The sequence below is a fragment of the Psittacula echo genome (genome assembly GCF_963264785.1).
Source record: "Psittacula echo genome assembly, chromosome: 13".
Taxonomy (NCBI): domain Eukaryota; kingdom Metazoa; phylum Chordata; class Aves; order Psittaciformes; family Psittacidae; genus Psittacula; species Psittacula echo.
This window is the reverse complement of record NC_137749.1, coordinates 6,183,011-6,197,525: the sequence shown is the minus strand read 5'-3', so window position 1 is coordinate 6,197,525 and position 14,515 is coordinate 6,183,011. Positions and strand designations below refer to the sequence as shown.

The 14,515-nt window shown below is 49.3% G+C and overlaps 1 protein-coding gene across 1 annotated transcript in view; it reads right to left on the bottom strand.

Annotated features, from left to right (window-relative positions):
• MMP17 (matrix metallopeptidase 17) overlaps positions 1-14,515 on the bottom strand; it is a gene marked incomplete at both ends in the record, with an annotated part of 60,676 nt that overhangs the window by 10,583 nt on the left and 35,578 nt on the right. Inside the window, 3 exons of the mRNA XM_080628814.1 lie at positions 2,588-2,871; positions 9,350-9,476; positions 11,305-11,437. Of these exons, the coding sequence (XP_080484940.1) occupies positions 2,588-2,871; positions 9,350-9,476; positions 11,305-11,437 (544 nt within the window). The remainder of the gene's footprint in view (positions 1-2,587; positions 2,872-9,349; positions 9,477-11,304; positions 11,438-14,515) is intronic.

The following is a 14,515-nucleotide window of genomic DNA, read 5'->3' as shown; positions in this document are numbered from 1 at the left end:
ACACATAAGGGGTCACCCCTCCTACTCCCAGGTCACTGATGGCACCTGAGAAAGAGCTGGACCAGTGTCTGAGACAGCGACCTCAGCACAACCATCCGTCATCCCCACCAACCAGCACTGCAGGGGCCGGGCCAGAGCAGCCTCCTCTCATATCTCACCCTGCAGCACTGCCAGCACAGTCCTCGAGATCTTCACAATGCCACATTGCTGCAGCCGGTAGCCAGAAGCTCTTCAAAGCCTGTGATAGTGTGCCAAGTAAGCAGTGAGTGCCCAGCAGTGCCCATGGTGCTCTGCCGGGCTTTCCCTGCCTCACAATGCCAGCCAAATCCACAGCAAATGCCTTCCTGCATGCACACACAGAGCTGTTCACCCGCTCGGCACACACCAACCCTGCTCATCTCTGCTGTCCCGACAGGACATGGCAGGAGGGGAAGGCAACCACAACAGGCGTGGTTTTGGAGGAGTCCTCCCCTTCCACACCATGTGCTGGTGAGGCTGCAGCTCCAGGGTCTGCTCCCTTAGGAGCATCACTTGGATGCTCACACACCACACTGGGCACCAGGGGAATTTACCGGACATTGATACCTCCCCTGACGAGTTTTTCCCTCTCAGTCTAGGGTTTCTCTGTTCTTTTCCATCAAACTTTCTTATCTGCAGTCCAACCCCTAGTGCCTCACACTGCATGCACAGACCCATCCCATACTCTCAGAGCCTCAGACACTCAGAGCAGGGGGTTAATGTCCACTTCCAAACCTACACCAGTGCTGCTAAAGCACAGGAAGAACTGCTTCCAGGAGCTGTATGGGACTCATCCTGCCCAGTGCATTCCCACCACCCAGCTGAGCCGAGCATCCATCCAATTGCTGCTCCTTGCCGCACAGCAATGCCCTGCAAAGCAATACCAGAGGGCAGCAGTGATTTTAAGTACAGCTCTTACAAAGACTGTGATTGCAAGTATTGTAATAAACAGGCAGGGAGGTTGGAAAGGTTGGCAGAGCTCAGGGGAGTCCCATGTTCCATAAGCCGTGATCAGGACCAAAGGAGACATCACACAGGAGCAGGCATGGCTGATCCTGCACTGTCCTTAGCACTCCCCACCGGGTTTGGGGTGTTGAAGAGGGATATTTTTGCTGAATTCTGCTTTTTCCATAATGACTATTATTTATATGTCTGTAAACAGCCAGGATTTTATAACCTGTGCTGGTTTCCCCGGCACTAGGGGAGAACAAGACATATGCTTTCTGACATTTTAATGCCAAACTGACAACCTTGGGGATATTTTTATATCACCTCCAAGTTGTTATTTTTGAGTCACAAGGGAGAACAAAATAAATAAAAGATGAAGCTCGGGTAGCTCCAAGACCTTCAAAATAGAGGGCAGCTTTCTTGCTGTCAGCCTCATCCCCCTGTGGTGCTTGGTGGGATCCTCCCTGTGTGGCCCATTGCCCTGAGCTTGCTCCTCCATGAGATCCTCTTCTACAGCAGCTACAAAAGGAGCACCACTCCTTGCTTCATCACGTAACACATCCACCCCAGTGAGCCCCCAGACCTCAGCCCTTGCCTCCTCCCTGGGTGTCTGCACAGCAGAGCTGCTGCTTTTTTCCTTCCCCATAAACAGACGCAGCAGCATGAACCAAGCATCAGCCTGTCCAGACCTTTACCCTTAACCTCAGACCTCCTCCAGCGCATCTGGCTGACGCTCCTGCCCACGAGCACTCAGCAGGGCAGGGAGAGCACAGGGGTGGGGAGGAAGAAGGTGTTCTCTGGCTTCAGGAAATACAACAATTAGGTCTAAACGAAATCAATAAGCTGAGGCAGCAGCAGCCCATGGGGAGGCTGGCGGAGGAGGCGGCATGACAAGAAAATTAGCAGCTGGTGACTGCAGAGGATCTATTCTGTCAAAACACGCCTGACACTAAGGCTGGGGACCTGATCCCCACAGATGGCTTGCAGAGCTGAGGAGCTCTTGCTTCTGAACTCACTCTGCTTATTAAAGCTTTGCTCCAGCCGTATGAGATGGAATAAAAGGAGAAAAAGGAATAAAACTAGCTTGTAACCACCCTGATGTCAGGTCATGGACATGAGATGGCAGGAAAAAACTAGTGTTCACAGCAGGCTTTTTCCCTGAAGACCACAGAGCACTTTCCAGGCAGGCCAGCTTATAAATACGCTTTGAAAATAGGAAACCAGGATACGTGGCAGTGAAGCCACCCAAAAGACACTAAAATCAGACAATGCAATCTTCTTCCAAGAGCTCCAACAGCCCTTAACTGTCCAACCTTTAACTGTCCAGGTCCCATAAGAGATGGGGACTCGGGAGTTCTGCAACTGCCTATGTGGTAGGGAGAAACATGGAGATGTCATTGAGGCTTCCAGCAACACAGAAGGTCCTCAATGCTAACTACTGTTGTTTCACTAGCAAGGCTGGTTTCCCTCTTGTTTCATTCAGGAGGAACCAGAGTACGGTGCTGGAATCCCCAAGCTGAAGGTGTAGGCACAGCAAAGGCCACACCACTCTAAGCAGCGGAGCAGAAGGAGGAAACAGGGAGCCCTTGCGTTTGTCTGCAGCAATCCCACCCTGCCCTACCTGATGATCGGAAGGTCCAATACTCATCATCATCAAAATGAGTGTCTCCTGCCGTGTGATGGTCTCCGGGGAAGAAAGCGTGTGCCACTGTCCCGCCAGGCCCGTCAAAGGGGTAACCGTCATTGTGATCTGCCTTGGAGAAGTCTATCTGGATGTCAGCATTGTTACCGGCCACTTCATGGAAATTCAGCGGGGTAATGTCACTCCAGACCTTCAGGGCATAGTACATCAGGGCTCGGACGGTGTCGTGGCCCAGCTGGGACTCTTTTGGGAAGGTGCGAACTCTGAAATAGGGAGGGTAAAGAAGAGGATGGGTCAGAAACATGAAACATCTCTGAGGACCACCTGGAAGGGCTCTGTGGGTAGTTGGTGCTTCACAGAGCCTCAGTGAGGCCTCCAGAGCCCTTAGCACTCCTCCAAAGTGCCCTCACACCCTTTACAGATGTATCTTTAAGTCTCTGAGTCACGTTGGTTCCGGAGCTATGAGGATTTCAGAGGCTGAGTTTGGGTCCTCTGGAAGTTCCGAGCCAGTCTTGTCCCACACATGTGAAACACAACCAGGGTTTGAATCCCAGTACCTCCTGATCCTGCTGTACCAGGTGTCAGTCAGCCTCAGAACCACACTTTGCTGTTAACACCCAGGAATACAACCGTTGCCCAGCCTGGGAAATGCCAATACCATGAATTCCTTTCCAGAACTTGCCCACTTTTTTCCCAAGCTCTCTTTCAGACCTATTGACAATTGTTTTCTCCTCACTTATTCATTCCAAGTGCAACCCAAATATGCAAAGATTACCGACTTCTGAAGCCTTTGCACCACACGGACCGATGAGTTTTCCTGCAACAAACAGCAGGTCATTGCCCATTCTTATTACATGCACACAGAAATCCAGTAAGGATTTGCTGCCTCTGTATATTTCTCAGCATGTCTGCTGGAGGTATAAAATATACCTTGAAGGCAGTAAGCGCCAGCAATGCCCGAGCCTGCAATCCATAGCAAAGAGGAAGAGAAAAGGATTCATTTGATGGAAATCTCATTTCAAATGCCTCCAGCCTATTGCCTGCAGGAGACAGCCTATCTGATGGAGCACTGCGGTTGAGGAGCTCTTGCCTTGCTTCTTGGTAGAAAAAGCATTTGATGAGCAGGGGCTTACGACACTGCTGCACACATCACAGGGCTTTTATAGTCTCCCTGCAGCAGGACTGCATCCCCTGGTCTCCCGCTCTGCCTTGCCCTGGCAGAGAAGCCAGGTAGGATGAGCTTTGTGCTGGTGTTTGCCCTGCAGCTGCAGGATTCAAACCTCCCTTTTGGTCTGAGCTGCAGTGAGAGAATGTCAGCATTTCCCATATAACCAAGCCTTGAGAAAGAATTCCTAATATTGTTGGTTTAATAGAGGAGATGAAAAAGACAAAGATGCAACAAGGCACCTTGGCTTCTGAAAGAGTATGCTTAGATAATCTTTCAGTGACAATTTTGACTAAAATAAACACAGTCCAGGATAATGCACTGTTGACTGAGTAATGATTGACAAAACCCAATTCTGCTGGAAAATTCCTGACCAGCTCTGCCCCAGTAATAACAGATATTTTATTTCTTGTGTACCAGCACGCCAACCAAAGCGATCATGAAATATTCATGGCTTGACAGATTTTTAAAGGCTGAAGCAACAATTATGATCACCTCACTTGCCCTCCTGCATAATACAGCTGGGAGAGCATCGCTCAGTATTACACCACTCCCCAGCACCAATGTGATGTAATGACCCGACTAAACCTCTAGAGGTAATTACAGGTGTCAGAAAGGGATATCACGTCACTCAAGCTCTTCCTACGAGCAGCGATTTGGGAGCATGGATCAGAGTAGGAACCACTCGCTGGCTGAGGTTGGATGCTCTTCCTTTCACAGATATTTGCATTTACCCCATGCCCTCAGAGACACGCAGCCCAAAGTGGTACCACCTCCTGATCTGGGCAAAAGCAGTGAGGGTTAAATCCAGGACAGAGCAAACAGGGATTCATGAGAACAAGCAAAAACCTCACTAACAGTTTCTCCGAGGAGCTTGGGATCCCCATCCTAGAGACTGAGAATGAGAAAGGAGAACCAGGCAAAACACACACAGCCAGATGAACAGAAATCACTCATCTATGGCTCCGCTACTCCTAAACTAGTCTGGGCAAACAAAGACCTTATCTACTAAAGTAAATTACTTTTAGTTTAGTAGATAATTGTAGGGCTTCAAACAAAACACATTTCTAAAGAAGACAGCACAAACAGTTACAAACAGTACGAGCATGCGATTAGAAAAGACGATTTTCAGGTAATTTTTAATATCTAGAAGAGCCTGTTGCTGGTGTAAACCTCTACAGTACAAAAAACCCCCATCCACCTGGTTTCCACATATTCTTTAACTGTGCGTCTTCATCTTCCAAAGCACTCGTCTGGATTTAAGTAAACCCTTCACTGCTTTAATCTCTACTGAGCAAGGCATTATATGTATAAAACACAGCATATTTAGTCCAGGAATTGTGACCTGTCTCCAAGATCTTGGTGCCTAGGGCATGGGCTCAGATTCAGAAACATTATGAGCTCCTTTTTCCTCTCCTTTCTTTTCCTTTCCTTTACCTCTCTTTCCAGCTGTAGAATGAAGACAAGAAATCTGATCCCCCTTGTAAAAGGATGGTGGATGAAAAGCCTGGTCTACAGAGACAAACATTATTAACATTCTTCCCAAGCCCTGCTCTAGAAATGTTAGATGAAGGCAGAAACAGCATCAATACTTATTTTGCTTCTTTTAAAAGGTCCTGCACCTCTGAGCTGTCCCTCATTCTGTTAACATGCTGCAGGTGTAAATGAAACCCCCCCATCCTTTATTCATTCCCACTGTTATTTGTCAAGAAAATCCCATCAGGGTTTTTCAGTTCAGCATCTGATTTGATTGCTGGAGCTCTGCTAGTTGTTTTCAATGAGATTGGGAGAAGACTATTATTGCGATAGGATGTTCGTCACCGTTGCCTTACCCAGTTCCACTGAAGGAAGCACGTTTCTAACATCATGCAGATGCAGATGGGACTAAATAAGCTTCTTCCTACCTTGATTATTATTATTATTTGTAGTAAATGGTGCTTAGGTACCCAGCAGAGAGCAGCACTCCTTCTTGGATGTCAATCCCTCCTGAGACTCCTCTTACAGAGCTCCAATCTCAGGCAAAAGCCTGATGTGAGTAATTGAAGGGAAAGCTCTCTCCTCCAGATGGTCCCTGCGAAGCCACCGGGAAGCTGATGAGGACTGGGCTGCTCAGCCCCCTCCATCCACCCCACCAACACTGCCCTGCGCTGTGGGGTCAGTCACATTCCTCTGCAAAGCCACAAGCTGGGACACCCTGAGGAGCATCTGTCCCCATCACAGATGGAGCTGCGCTAGGCAACATCAGCCGCGCTGCTTGACACAGCTGAGCAGTACATGGATGTAAGTGACACAAATAGATGCCAAGAAGAGCATCTCTGCTCTGCTTTTAGAGCTCACCCAGGCAGCAGCACCGCCACACAGACAAATGAAAGCTGACTTTCACCCAGCTGCTGCCAGCCCTTCACATACCCCCTGAGTCCCCCCTTTGCTTGTCCCATCCCAAAGAGCATTTGGGTCCAAGCTGGTTAATAAGCAGAGGCCAGAGATGGCTGATCTGTCCCTGTTCGCTATTGAGGGGCACCCACAGCAATGCTTATTTTGATTTCTGGGTTCCTTTTTGAGTCTTGTCCTCCCAAAGACAGAAGTGGAAGAGTGTTGGGATGAGGTTAGATGTATGAGAAATCAATTGCAGTTAATGAATGAGCTCCTTTACCTTCTGCAGCCCTGAAACCACAGACATATAAAATAAATGGTAATAACTATCAAACACAGCAGGATTGCCTGATAAACCCAGATTGATCTGGGCTGGGGAGAGAAGAGGGGACAGCTGAAAAGGTGGATGCTCGCTGCCTTGCCAAAGGTGCTTTCCCAGCTGTCCAGAGCCATCCATGGCACAGCAGTCCTGCCCTGGTGCTACCGCAGTGCCACAAGAGGAAAGAAGAGGGGATGTTTGCGCCCTCCATTACCCCACCCATCACATTGCAAAAATCACTGAATATTTTGGATTGATAATCCTTCTCCTATCCTTTAACATGTATGTAGTGGTAGACAGCTCCCTGCATCCAGGAGTATTGGTACCCATTCAATCCTGCAGAGAAGAGGTGGGTGAAATCAGACTTCTGAGCCAGTTTCTCAGTCTGTGAGAGCAGCGGCTGCTCCAGGGATGCTGCTGGACCATGGTACACGGGTACCACGTCTTGCGCTGGCTGCACACCTTTACCCAGTGGTAACTGCCACCCCTCCACACCTCAGTAAATCCACATCTTGGCTCAGGCAGTGGCACACCTCCAGTGCGGGTGGGCTCAGGATGCTCACAGCCATGGTGGGCAGTGACTGACAGACACCACTGCTCCCCTGCCGCCTGTGTTTGCTCCAGCTCTGGCACCCCGTGCTCTGAGCATCGCAGTTCCAAAGACTGAAGCTTTGATGAAGTAGCACCAAGGACTTGTCCTTCAGTAAAAGTGGATGGAAGTCAGCTCCGTTTGGCACCAGGCTGAGATTTCATCAAGAGAGGAAATGGGAAATGTAGAAAGCTTCAGCGCTTCCCCCTGCCCCAGGGAGTTTGAACCATGCAGAGAGGGGGCATGGCCCTGACACTGCATTCCTGATGGCTGCAAGGAGATGGTGAGTGCCGGGGAGGAGATGCCGGCTGTGAGCTCCCCTCCTGTGGGGCATAACCAGAGGCACTAAAGGAAAAGGAGCAAAAGGAAAACCAGGCTGCAAACGCGAGGAGGAACTCGCTGCGGGCAGCTCCGGGCGCTGATGCCAGCAGAGGGCATCCACAGCACGCTCCTCCTGCATCCCAGCTCTATCCCACTGCTGCCTGTCAGCCTACCAAGGACCTGAGTACCTACATACAACGCAGAAAACATAACAATAAAATCCCGTGAAAAGAAGATTTATATGCTGTAATATCCTGGAAACTTCCCGTGGAGATGAGGCACAGGAGACCGTGTGTGCCTGATGCTGTACCAGGATGCTGTACTGCGGGCTGTGCAGGATGCAACCTCTACTGTTCTGCTCCCTGAGCGATCCAGTCCCACAGGCTGGCTGTACTCAAGGGGAAGAAGAAGAAACCTGAGCAACCTATATGCCTATATTGCTAAACACTGCCTTCTCCATCAGTGCGGACACCTATCTTGAGACCATCCTTTTGTATAGCTCAGCTTTGCTCGCATGTTTATTCCAGCCTTGCAATTGTTCAGGTTTTTCTTTAATTTTTAAATGCATGGTTTGGTTTTCTTCTCTTAAAACCTTTCACCAATGTGTAAAAGGTAAAACTTAATGTCTCTATTGGTGGATTTTCACAACACTTTCAAAAAAGCTGTTTTAATCTCAAGTGCTGGGTGTAAATAAACACTATGTTGGAGTTTCTATAATGATATAGCCTTCTATTGGCTTATACAACCTCCAGTTATAAAATACAGCCCTTTGTTGAACAAAAGCCAAGATCTTGGAAAGGATCAAAGAATAAAAAGCAGAAATGAGTTTGTCAGGAGATGGATTTTTTTATGTCACATATAAAACTGTCTTAGACCTAAACCCCTTTTTATGGCCATCTTTGCTGCAGCAACGATGTTGTCCACCAGGACAGTCTGCCCCTATTTCCCTTCCCTGCTTTGCTCCAGCCTGGGACTGAGGATGTTGTGCCAGGATTTGTCTCACCCGAAGGGATTTTCTCCTCTGGAATACAAAGTTTATTCCTCTTACCCATCAAGAGGGGGCTGCTCAAGAGGGGAACAGCATTACAGGAAGCTGAAGCCAAAGTTGTTTCTTGCTGAAGCTGAATTATGTTTATCTTTTAGGAAAATAAGGTCTCAGAGGGATGTGTTCAACATGGACCAAATCCCTGGTAAGGCCACAGTTCAACAGGTATCGACAGCCACAGCCAAGATGAGATTTGTTACTGCAGTGGGAGGCAGACTCACCCTAGGGACTATGTCAGGATCAGAGAAGCTTATTATTAATAAGGAGACTTCTCCATAGCATCCACATGTGTTTCCAGGATAGTACGAGCACCTTATGGTGGGACAATCTTTCTTGGAGGAACAATCACTGCAGCACATGGGCTTTGAAGGAGGAGAAATGAGTCCCAAAAAGCACAGGTCTTGGTGGGACAGGGATCAGCTTGTTTGACAGCCCTGACCTGCAGTGTCTCTGGAAGCTGGACCAGAACTTCTGCATGGCACAGGTTCAGAGCAACCCATATGCACTGCTCCCTGATGTCAAGGTGAATATACTCACCCATGGCAAAGACCAGGAGAAAGAAAGTGACTCTATTACCTAGCAAATGCTCCTTCGTCTGTGCTGAGCCAAGTCTGTGGCAGCTGCTTGAGAAACTGCAAAGTCCCAATGAGCTCAAGAGAAATGATGCTCTAACCATTGCAATGCAGCAAAAAGCTTCTAGCTAACACATGAGCCAAAGCTGCACCATTCCCAGCCAGCAGTCAGGCGGATCTGAGTCATCCCAAGGCTGGGACCAGCAGGAAAAGAGTTCAACTAAATAGTCAGTGGGGTCCTGGGAGCACATGTTTTAACACATCACCTTGAAACTCATCACAAAGCTGTGTTTAGCCAGGTCTGTGAGGAATCAGCCCTTTGCTGCAAGATTTCAGTGGGGGAAGCTGAATTCCTACCTCCAAGACAAGTTCCTTTTGCTCCACTTGGTGACAGCCTGCACAAATCGCTTCCTCCTGGTCTCAGCGGTGGCGAGGTCGGGCAGAGAGCAGCGAGGGGTCTTCATCAGCTCCAGCGTGGCTTCATCTAGGGTGAGGAAAAACCCATAAACTCAAAGGAATGGTGCGTTATTAAGTCCTATAGCGAGATGGGAAGTGAAGTGCTAAGGATTCAGCAGCAGAGCAAAAGGCGGTGCCCAAGAGCCTACTGGGGCACAGCACGGGCTCCAGCGTCACTTGTGGTGACACCGTGGGGCACTGAGCCCCCTCCGTGCCACTGTGCACCCACCACCAGCAGTGATTCCTGCTGAAAGCCCGTTCCTTCATGCGCCCACCAACTGGGGCTGCCAGGAGGTGACACCCGTGGCTGGGGGTTCGGCACTGGCTCTACCATTAGTGTCAATGGATAGTTAGTGATTTCAGGAGAAAACACAGCAAGTTCTCTCTTGTGACACTTCACAGATCTCAGAAACTCGTGTGGAAACCACCTATGGCTGGATCTGATTATAGTTAAGAAAATACTTTTTAAATTACTCTGTTTTGTCCTCTCTTGCTGAATTTCCCATTAGTCCTCTGGCAAAGCAGAGACACATTCACATGTAAATAACCTGTCTCTCTATTCAGCTAGGAGCTCATATTCCTTCTTGTTCATTTTTATAACTGAGTGAAAGCTTAAAGCCCCTATTCTCAACTGCTGAAACAGATGAGTTGTTGCATTCACCCATTCTCTGCACTGGCTTTACCCCTTTAACACTGTTTTCAGACACAAACCACATCCATGACCTGCCCAGGGCAGCCCCTCAGGCCTGTTCCAAACACCCCTTCCAAAAACGAAAATGCAAATGCATCTGTAAAGCCATCCTTGCTCCCGGGCCTGCTGCAGCTTGTGATGAGGCGGAAGAGAAATAACTTCACATGCTCAGTTAAGAGCAGAGGGAAAGCCCCATTGATGGGATGCAGACAGTGTCTGTGAAGTGGCAGCTGCTCTGGGGGACCGGTGGAGGGCTGGTGGGGTGTTGGGATTGATGGATGGGCAGCAGCCCCTCTAACTGGAACTTCCCCTTAATCCTGTTCCAAGCAGCGGAAGCAAGCTGGCCCCCAGCAAGGGGTCACAGCCGTGTGTCAGGGATGCAAGGAGAGCAAACAGGCACGCTTCTGATGGCCGGGATAATGCTGGCTTTCTCCTCCCCTCAATGAGGACATTGATAGGAGTGACCTCAGCCAGCTGGGGAACTTGTGTTGCTTGATGCTGGCCTTGGGCTGCTCCCTTCCAGCCACCACATCAGGCAGAAGCACTCATTGCCTTGTCCCTGCTGGCTGGTGGAGCTGGTGATGGGCTCTTATCTGGCCACAGGAGATGGGGGGGTGCCCAGGGAGTCAAGGAGACCCCTGCCAGCTCTGCAGGCACTTCATGGCTCTGCATATCATGGGCAGGAGTGAGCAGGGCTGGGGTGATGCAACAGCGTCTTCCTCCCTCCCCTGCGCTGTGCCCCAGCAGCAAAGAAACCAGAATATCTATATATACAAATTGGGAGGCTTAATCAGGACTTTTGTTGAATTCCATTTGATGCTGCAGTGAAGGCTTTGAACAGGACACCCTATCAGCCTTAGTTTCTCTGTCTTTGTTATCTTTCAACACACCAAGAGCTATTTTTAGCACAATGGGATCCCCAGGGTGTGTGGGTCTGGTGAAATAATTGCTTGCCTCAGGTTCTTGAAAGCACAAGGCAACAAAGCACCTGAGCCATGTAATTACTCTTACAGCAGCAAACTGGGCCGTATGTTACACCCGCGTGAGCTTCTCCTGGAGATGATGCTACTCCACAACTCAGTGCCAAGTCTCCTTGTCCACACCTGCAAGGAGCTGTCCCTGCATCCCTCTACATCAAAGAGAGGAAGGACCAAGAGCCACTGACCTAGGACCCCTGTCGCCTCGAGCCCTCCAAACCTCTGCATGGCAGTGATGGCCTTGGTGAGCTCCTCCTGCGTCTGCAGTCGTCCTGTGACTGGATCCGGAGGGGGCAGATACCCAAATTTTGTCAGCCAGTCCTGTGAAACAGAGAGAATGGGGGTGAGAAAAGGAAGGGAAGGGGATACAGACACAGGGAAAGATGCTCCTGTCTGTTCTGATTGGAAGTGCTTTTCCCGTTTATGTGTTTTATACCCAGCTTCCCCATGGAACTGCATGGTCTCTGCTAACGAATGGGCAGATCTGTTCACATCAATACTGGTATCTGGTGACCCTCACGCGTTCCAGGGGTGACATCCAATTTGCCCACGCAGCTGCAGACCACCTCTGATGGCAGCGCAGCCCCAACCCTCGGGTCACACAGGAGCCTTTGATTCTCCCCTGCACATGGGGAGCTCTGACTGGAGACCGATTGCAGCAAGGGGGGGAAAACTGCCCATGACAGGGGCCAGGCGATGCCACCTCCCTCGGGATCCCACTTCCAGTCCTAGCCCACAGGGGGTCCTGGGGTTGGTGCCCTGCTCTGATGGAGGAACCCCTCTATCCATGTGTGCTGGGCTTTGAGCTTTCTGCTGTATCCCACAGGCACCACAGTAAGGTCCCATAAGAGGTGAGAGGAGGGGACTCTGTCAGCACAGGGAACCCCTCCATGACCAAGCCATGACTCTCTGCAAGTCCCCTCATGTCCCCACACCAGCATGAGGGCTATGCCTGCTCTACAGGTCCTTTCAGCCAATGTGCTGCAATGCTTTCATCCTGCTGTGCATTATTTGAACTGCTGTGACCTCCGGCTGCTTTCTAATCCACACATGGCTGGGGGGGATGAGCTCTGGGGATGCAGTGCATTAAGGATGCAAAGAGCTTGGCAGCAAAGGCTCCCTTCACCCAGTGGAGACAATCTGGGACACAGGGTTAAGGACATCCCTGCAGTCCAAGACCCCTCCATGCACCCTGATGGCTTGAGGTTGGCAGCTGGACTTGATGATGTTAAAGGTCTTTTCCAGCCTAAAACAATTCTATGAGGGTGGCTTGTTCTACCTTACCTTCACAACATCAGGTCTTTGATTGGCAACAAACCCAACAACAAAGTCTCCGACCCCTATCTGGGCCACGCAGTCATCCAAGACCAGAGGCAGATGACCTCAGCATTGGCACAAAATTGAGCCCAGCCCTCTGGAGAAAAGCACCATGGAGACAAAACACGCCAAGCTGCTTCCTTGGAGGCCACCATGTGTGGTGGGACCTTGGCTTGGTCCCTTCCCACCAGTTCCCTGGCAATGAGTGCTGCAGCTGTGAAGTCTCAGCTTCCAGGAACCTAAACACAGCCCCAACAAGAGCCAATGGTTTCCCAGGGGTGCTGTCACCCTTCCACCACAGCAGGAAGGGATTTGGGGACAGGGAGCATGAGAAAACCCTGCAACAATCTTGCCTCAAATCTGGTCAATGCCAAAAGTCATTCCTGGTGATGATGGATGGCCCTCAGACTAAAACTGATGAAGAAAACGCCAAAAATCTCCTTCTTACACCCACTTTTTAAATGTCTGGCAAATCATCTTTCTAAATCCTTTCTCACTCCCCTCCCCTACCTCAGTGGAAGGATCAGCAAAGAATAATAATACCACATGCAGGGAAAGCCACAAACACCTGCCCTCTATTTTGTTTATCTGTATCAAGGAAGCATTGATCTCCTGAGCCTCTTGCAGAGTGATAATGATCTGGACTTCCACCGTGGTCAATACACCGCAAATATGTTGTAGTCAGATTAGTGCCACAAGTCAGTACCTGCTTATCTCTAGAGGTTGAATGTCTCACAGCTTGGTGTTCCCTGAATGCCACAGCATTCCCAGCCCCAATCTGGCAAGCCAGATGGAATGATTTCACACTTACAGAGCTTTATGGCAGATCTCCCCATGCTTGGTGTGGTTCTACATTGGGGAGCGTGTTCTCTTGTGCCAGGTTTCTCACCAGCAATTCACTTTGCTCCTCACCCTCCTTCAAAGTTGCCTTATTTTAGTGGGATGGTGTGCTATTACAGCCAGAAAAAGCAGCTTATCAATGAGGCCATTTCTCATTGCTTAACGCAACAACATCAACCACCAATTTGCTAAGAGCACATTAGTATTGTTGCAACCTTCCCTCAACGTAAGGCTGAAGGACAGGCCAAGAGTTCTTTCCCCTTCTCCGCGCTCCTATTTGTCCCTTTTCATAGCAAAAACATTTGTGACAGGAATTAGAGGTACAATTCACCCCTGATTGTCTGTGAGAAATCAGCTGTGGCAAGGAGCTCGGCAGCTGGCCCATCGGCTGCTGGGGATCATGGAGACAGTGTCATTTATCCTCTAACAACAACAGGGATGCTGCTGCGCTGGTGATGGACACAACTGAGCTTTGCTCAGGCTCTCCTGGAGAAGGAGGCGGCAGCAAAAGCCTGGGGAAAGCAAAGGCACGGTGAGGTCCAGCAAAGTCCTCTTCATCACCTCTCGTTCTTAACCAAAGGGGGCAGAAAAAGGACAGACACAAGTGGGCACCCCAGAGCTAGATGGGACAAAAAGCCAGAGAGCACAAATCCTTCACCTGATCTCCCTTGCAAGCCCTGATTTTCCTGCATGTGATTTTTCATCTGGACCATCGTTTGTCATGCCTTACTCAGGTTCTCCGTAGTTTTATAGACCTCTGTGATATCACTCTCATTCATCTCTTTTCCCATGTACAGGCTCTGGCCAGTTTCCTCTCTTCTTGTAAGCAAAGCTGATCCATAATATTGAACTTTCACATTCCACCTTTGCTGTGGCAGAAAATTTCATTAGGGAAAATGCAGCTGGACTTGGAGATGAGGAAAAGCAGCAGGAACTGTCTGGCTACTAATCTGTGTGCCCTGTGAAAGCTCTTCAGGTATTTTCTCGCCCTTAATTAGGACAAAAGCTAAACTTATGAACTCCCAGAAATGAAAAATAGGAAAACGTTTTCCACTGAGATAACTTCAACTCGTTCCCTTCTTATTGCCACTTCTTTTTTTAATAGAAATAAACTTTTTTTTGCCAACTCTCATTAGCTTAAAATGTTTAAATGAAATAGTGATTGGAGCCGAATGCTAAATTTCTCTGAACATATTTCTTGCCTGGGTTGGCACGATAAAAAGTTTTCCTTAAAAATATGCT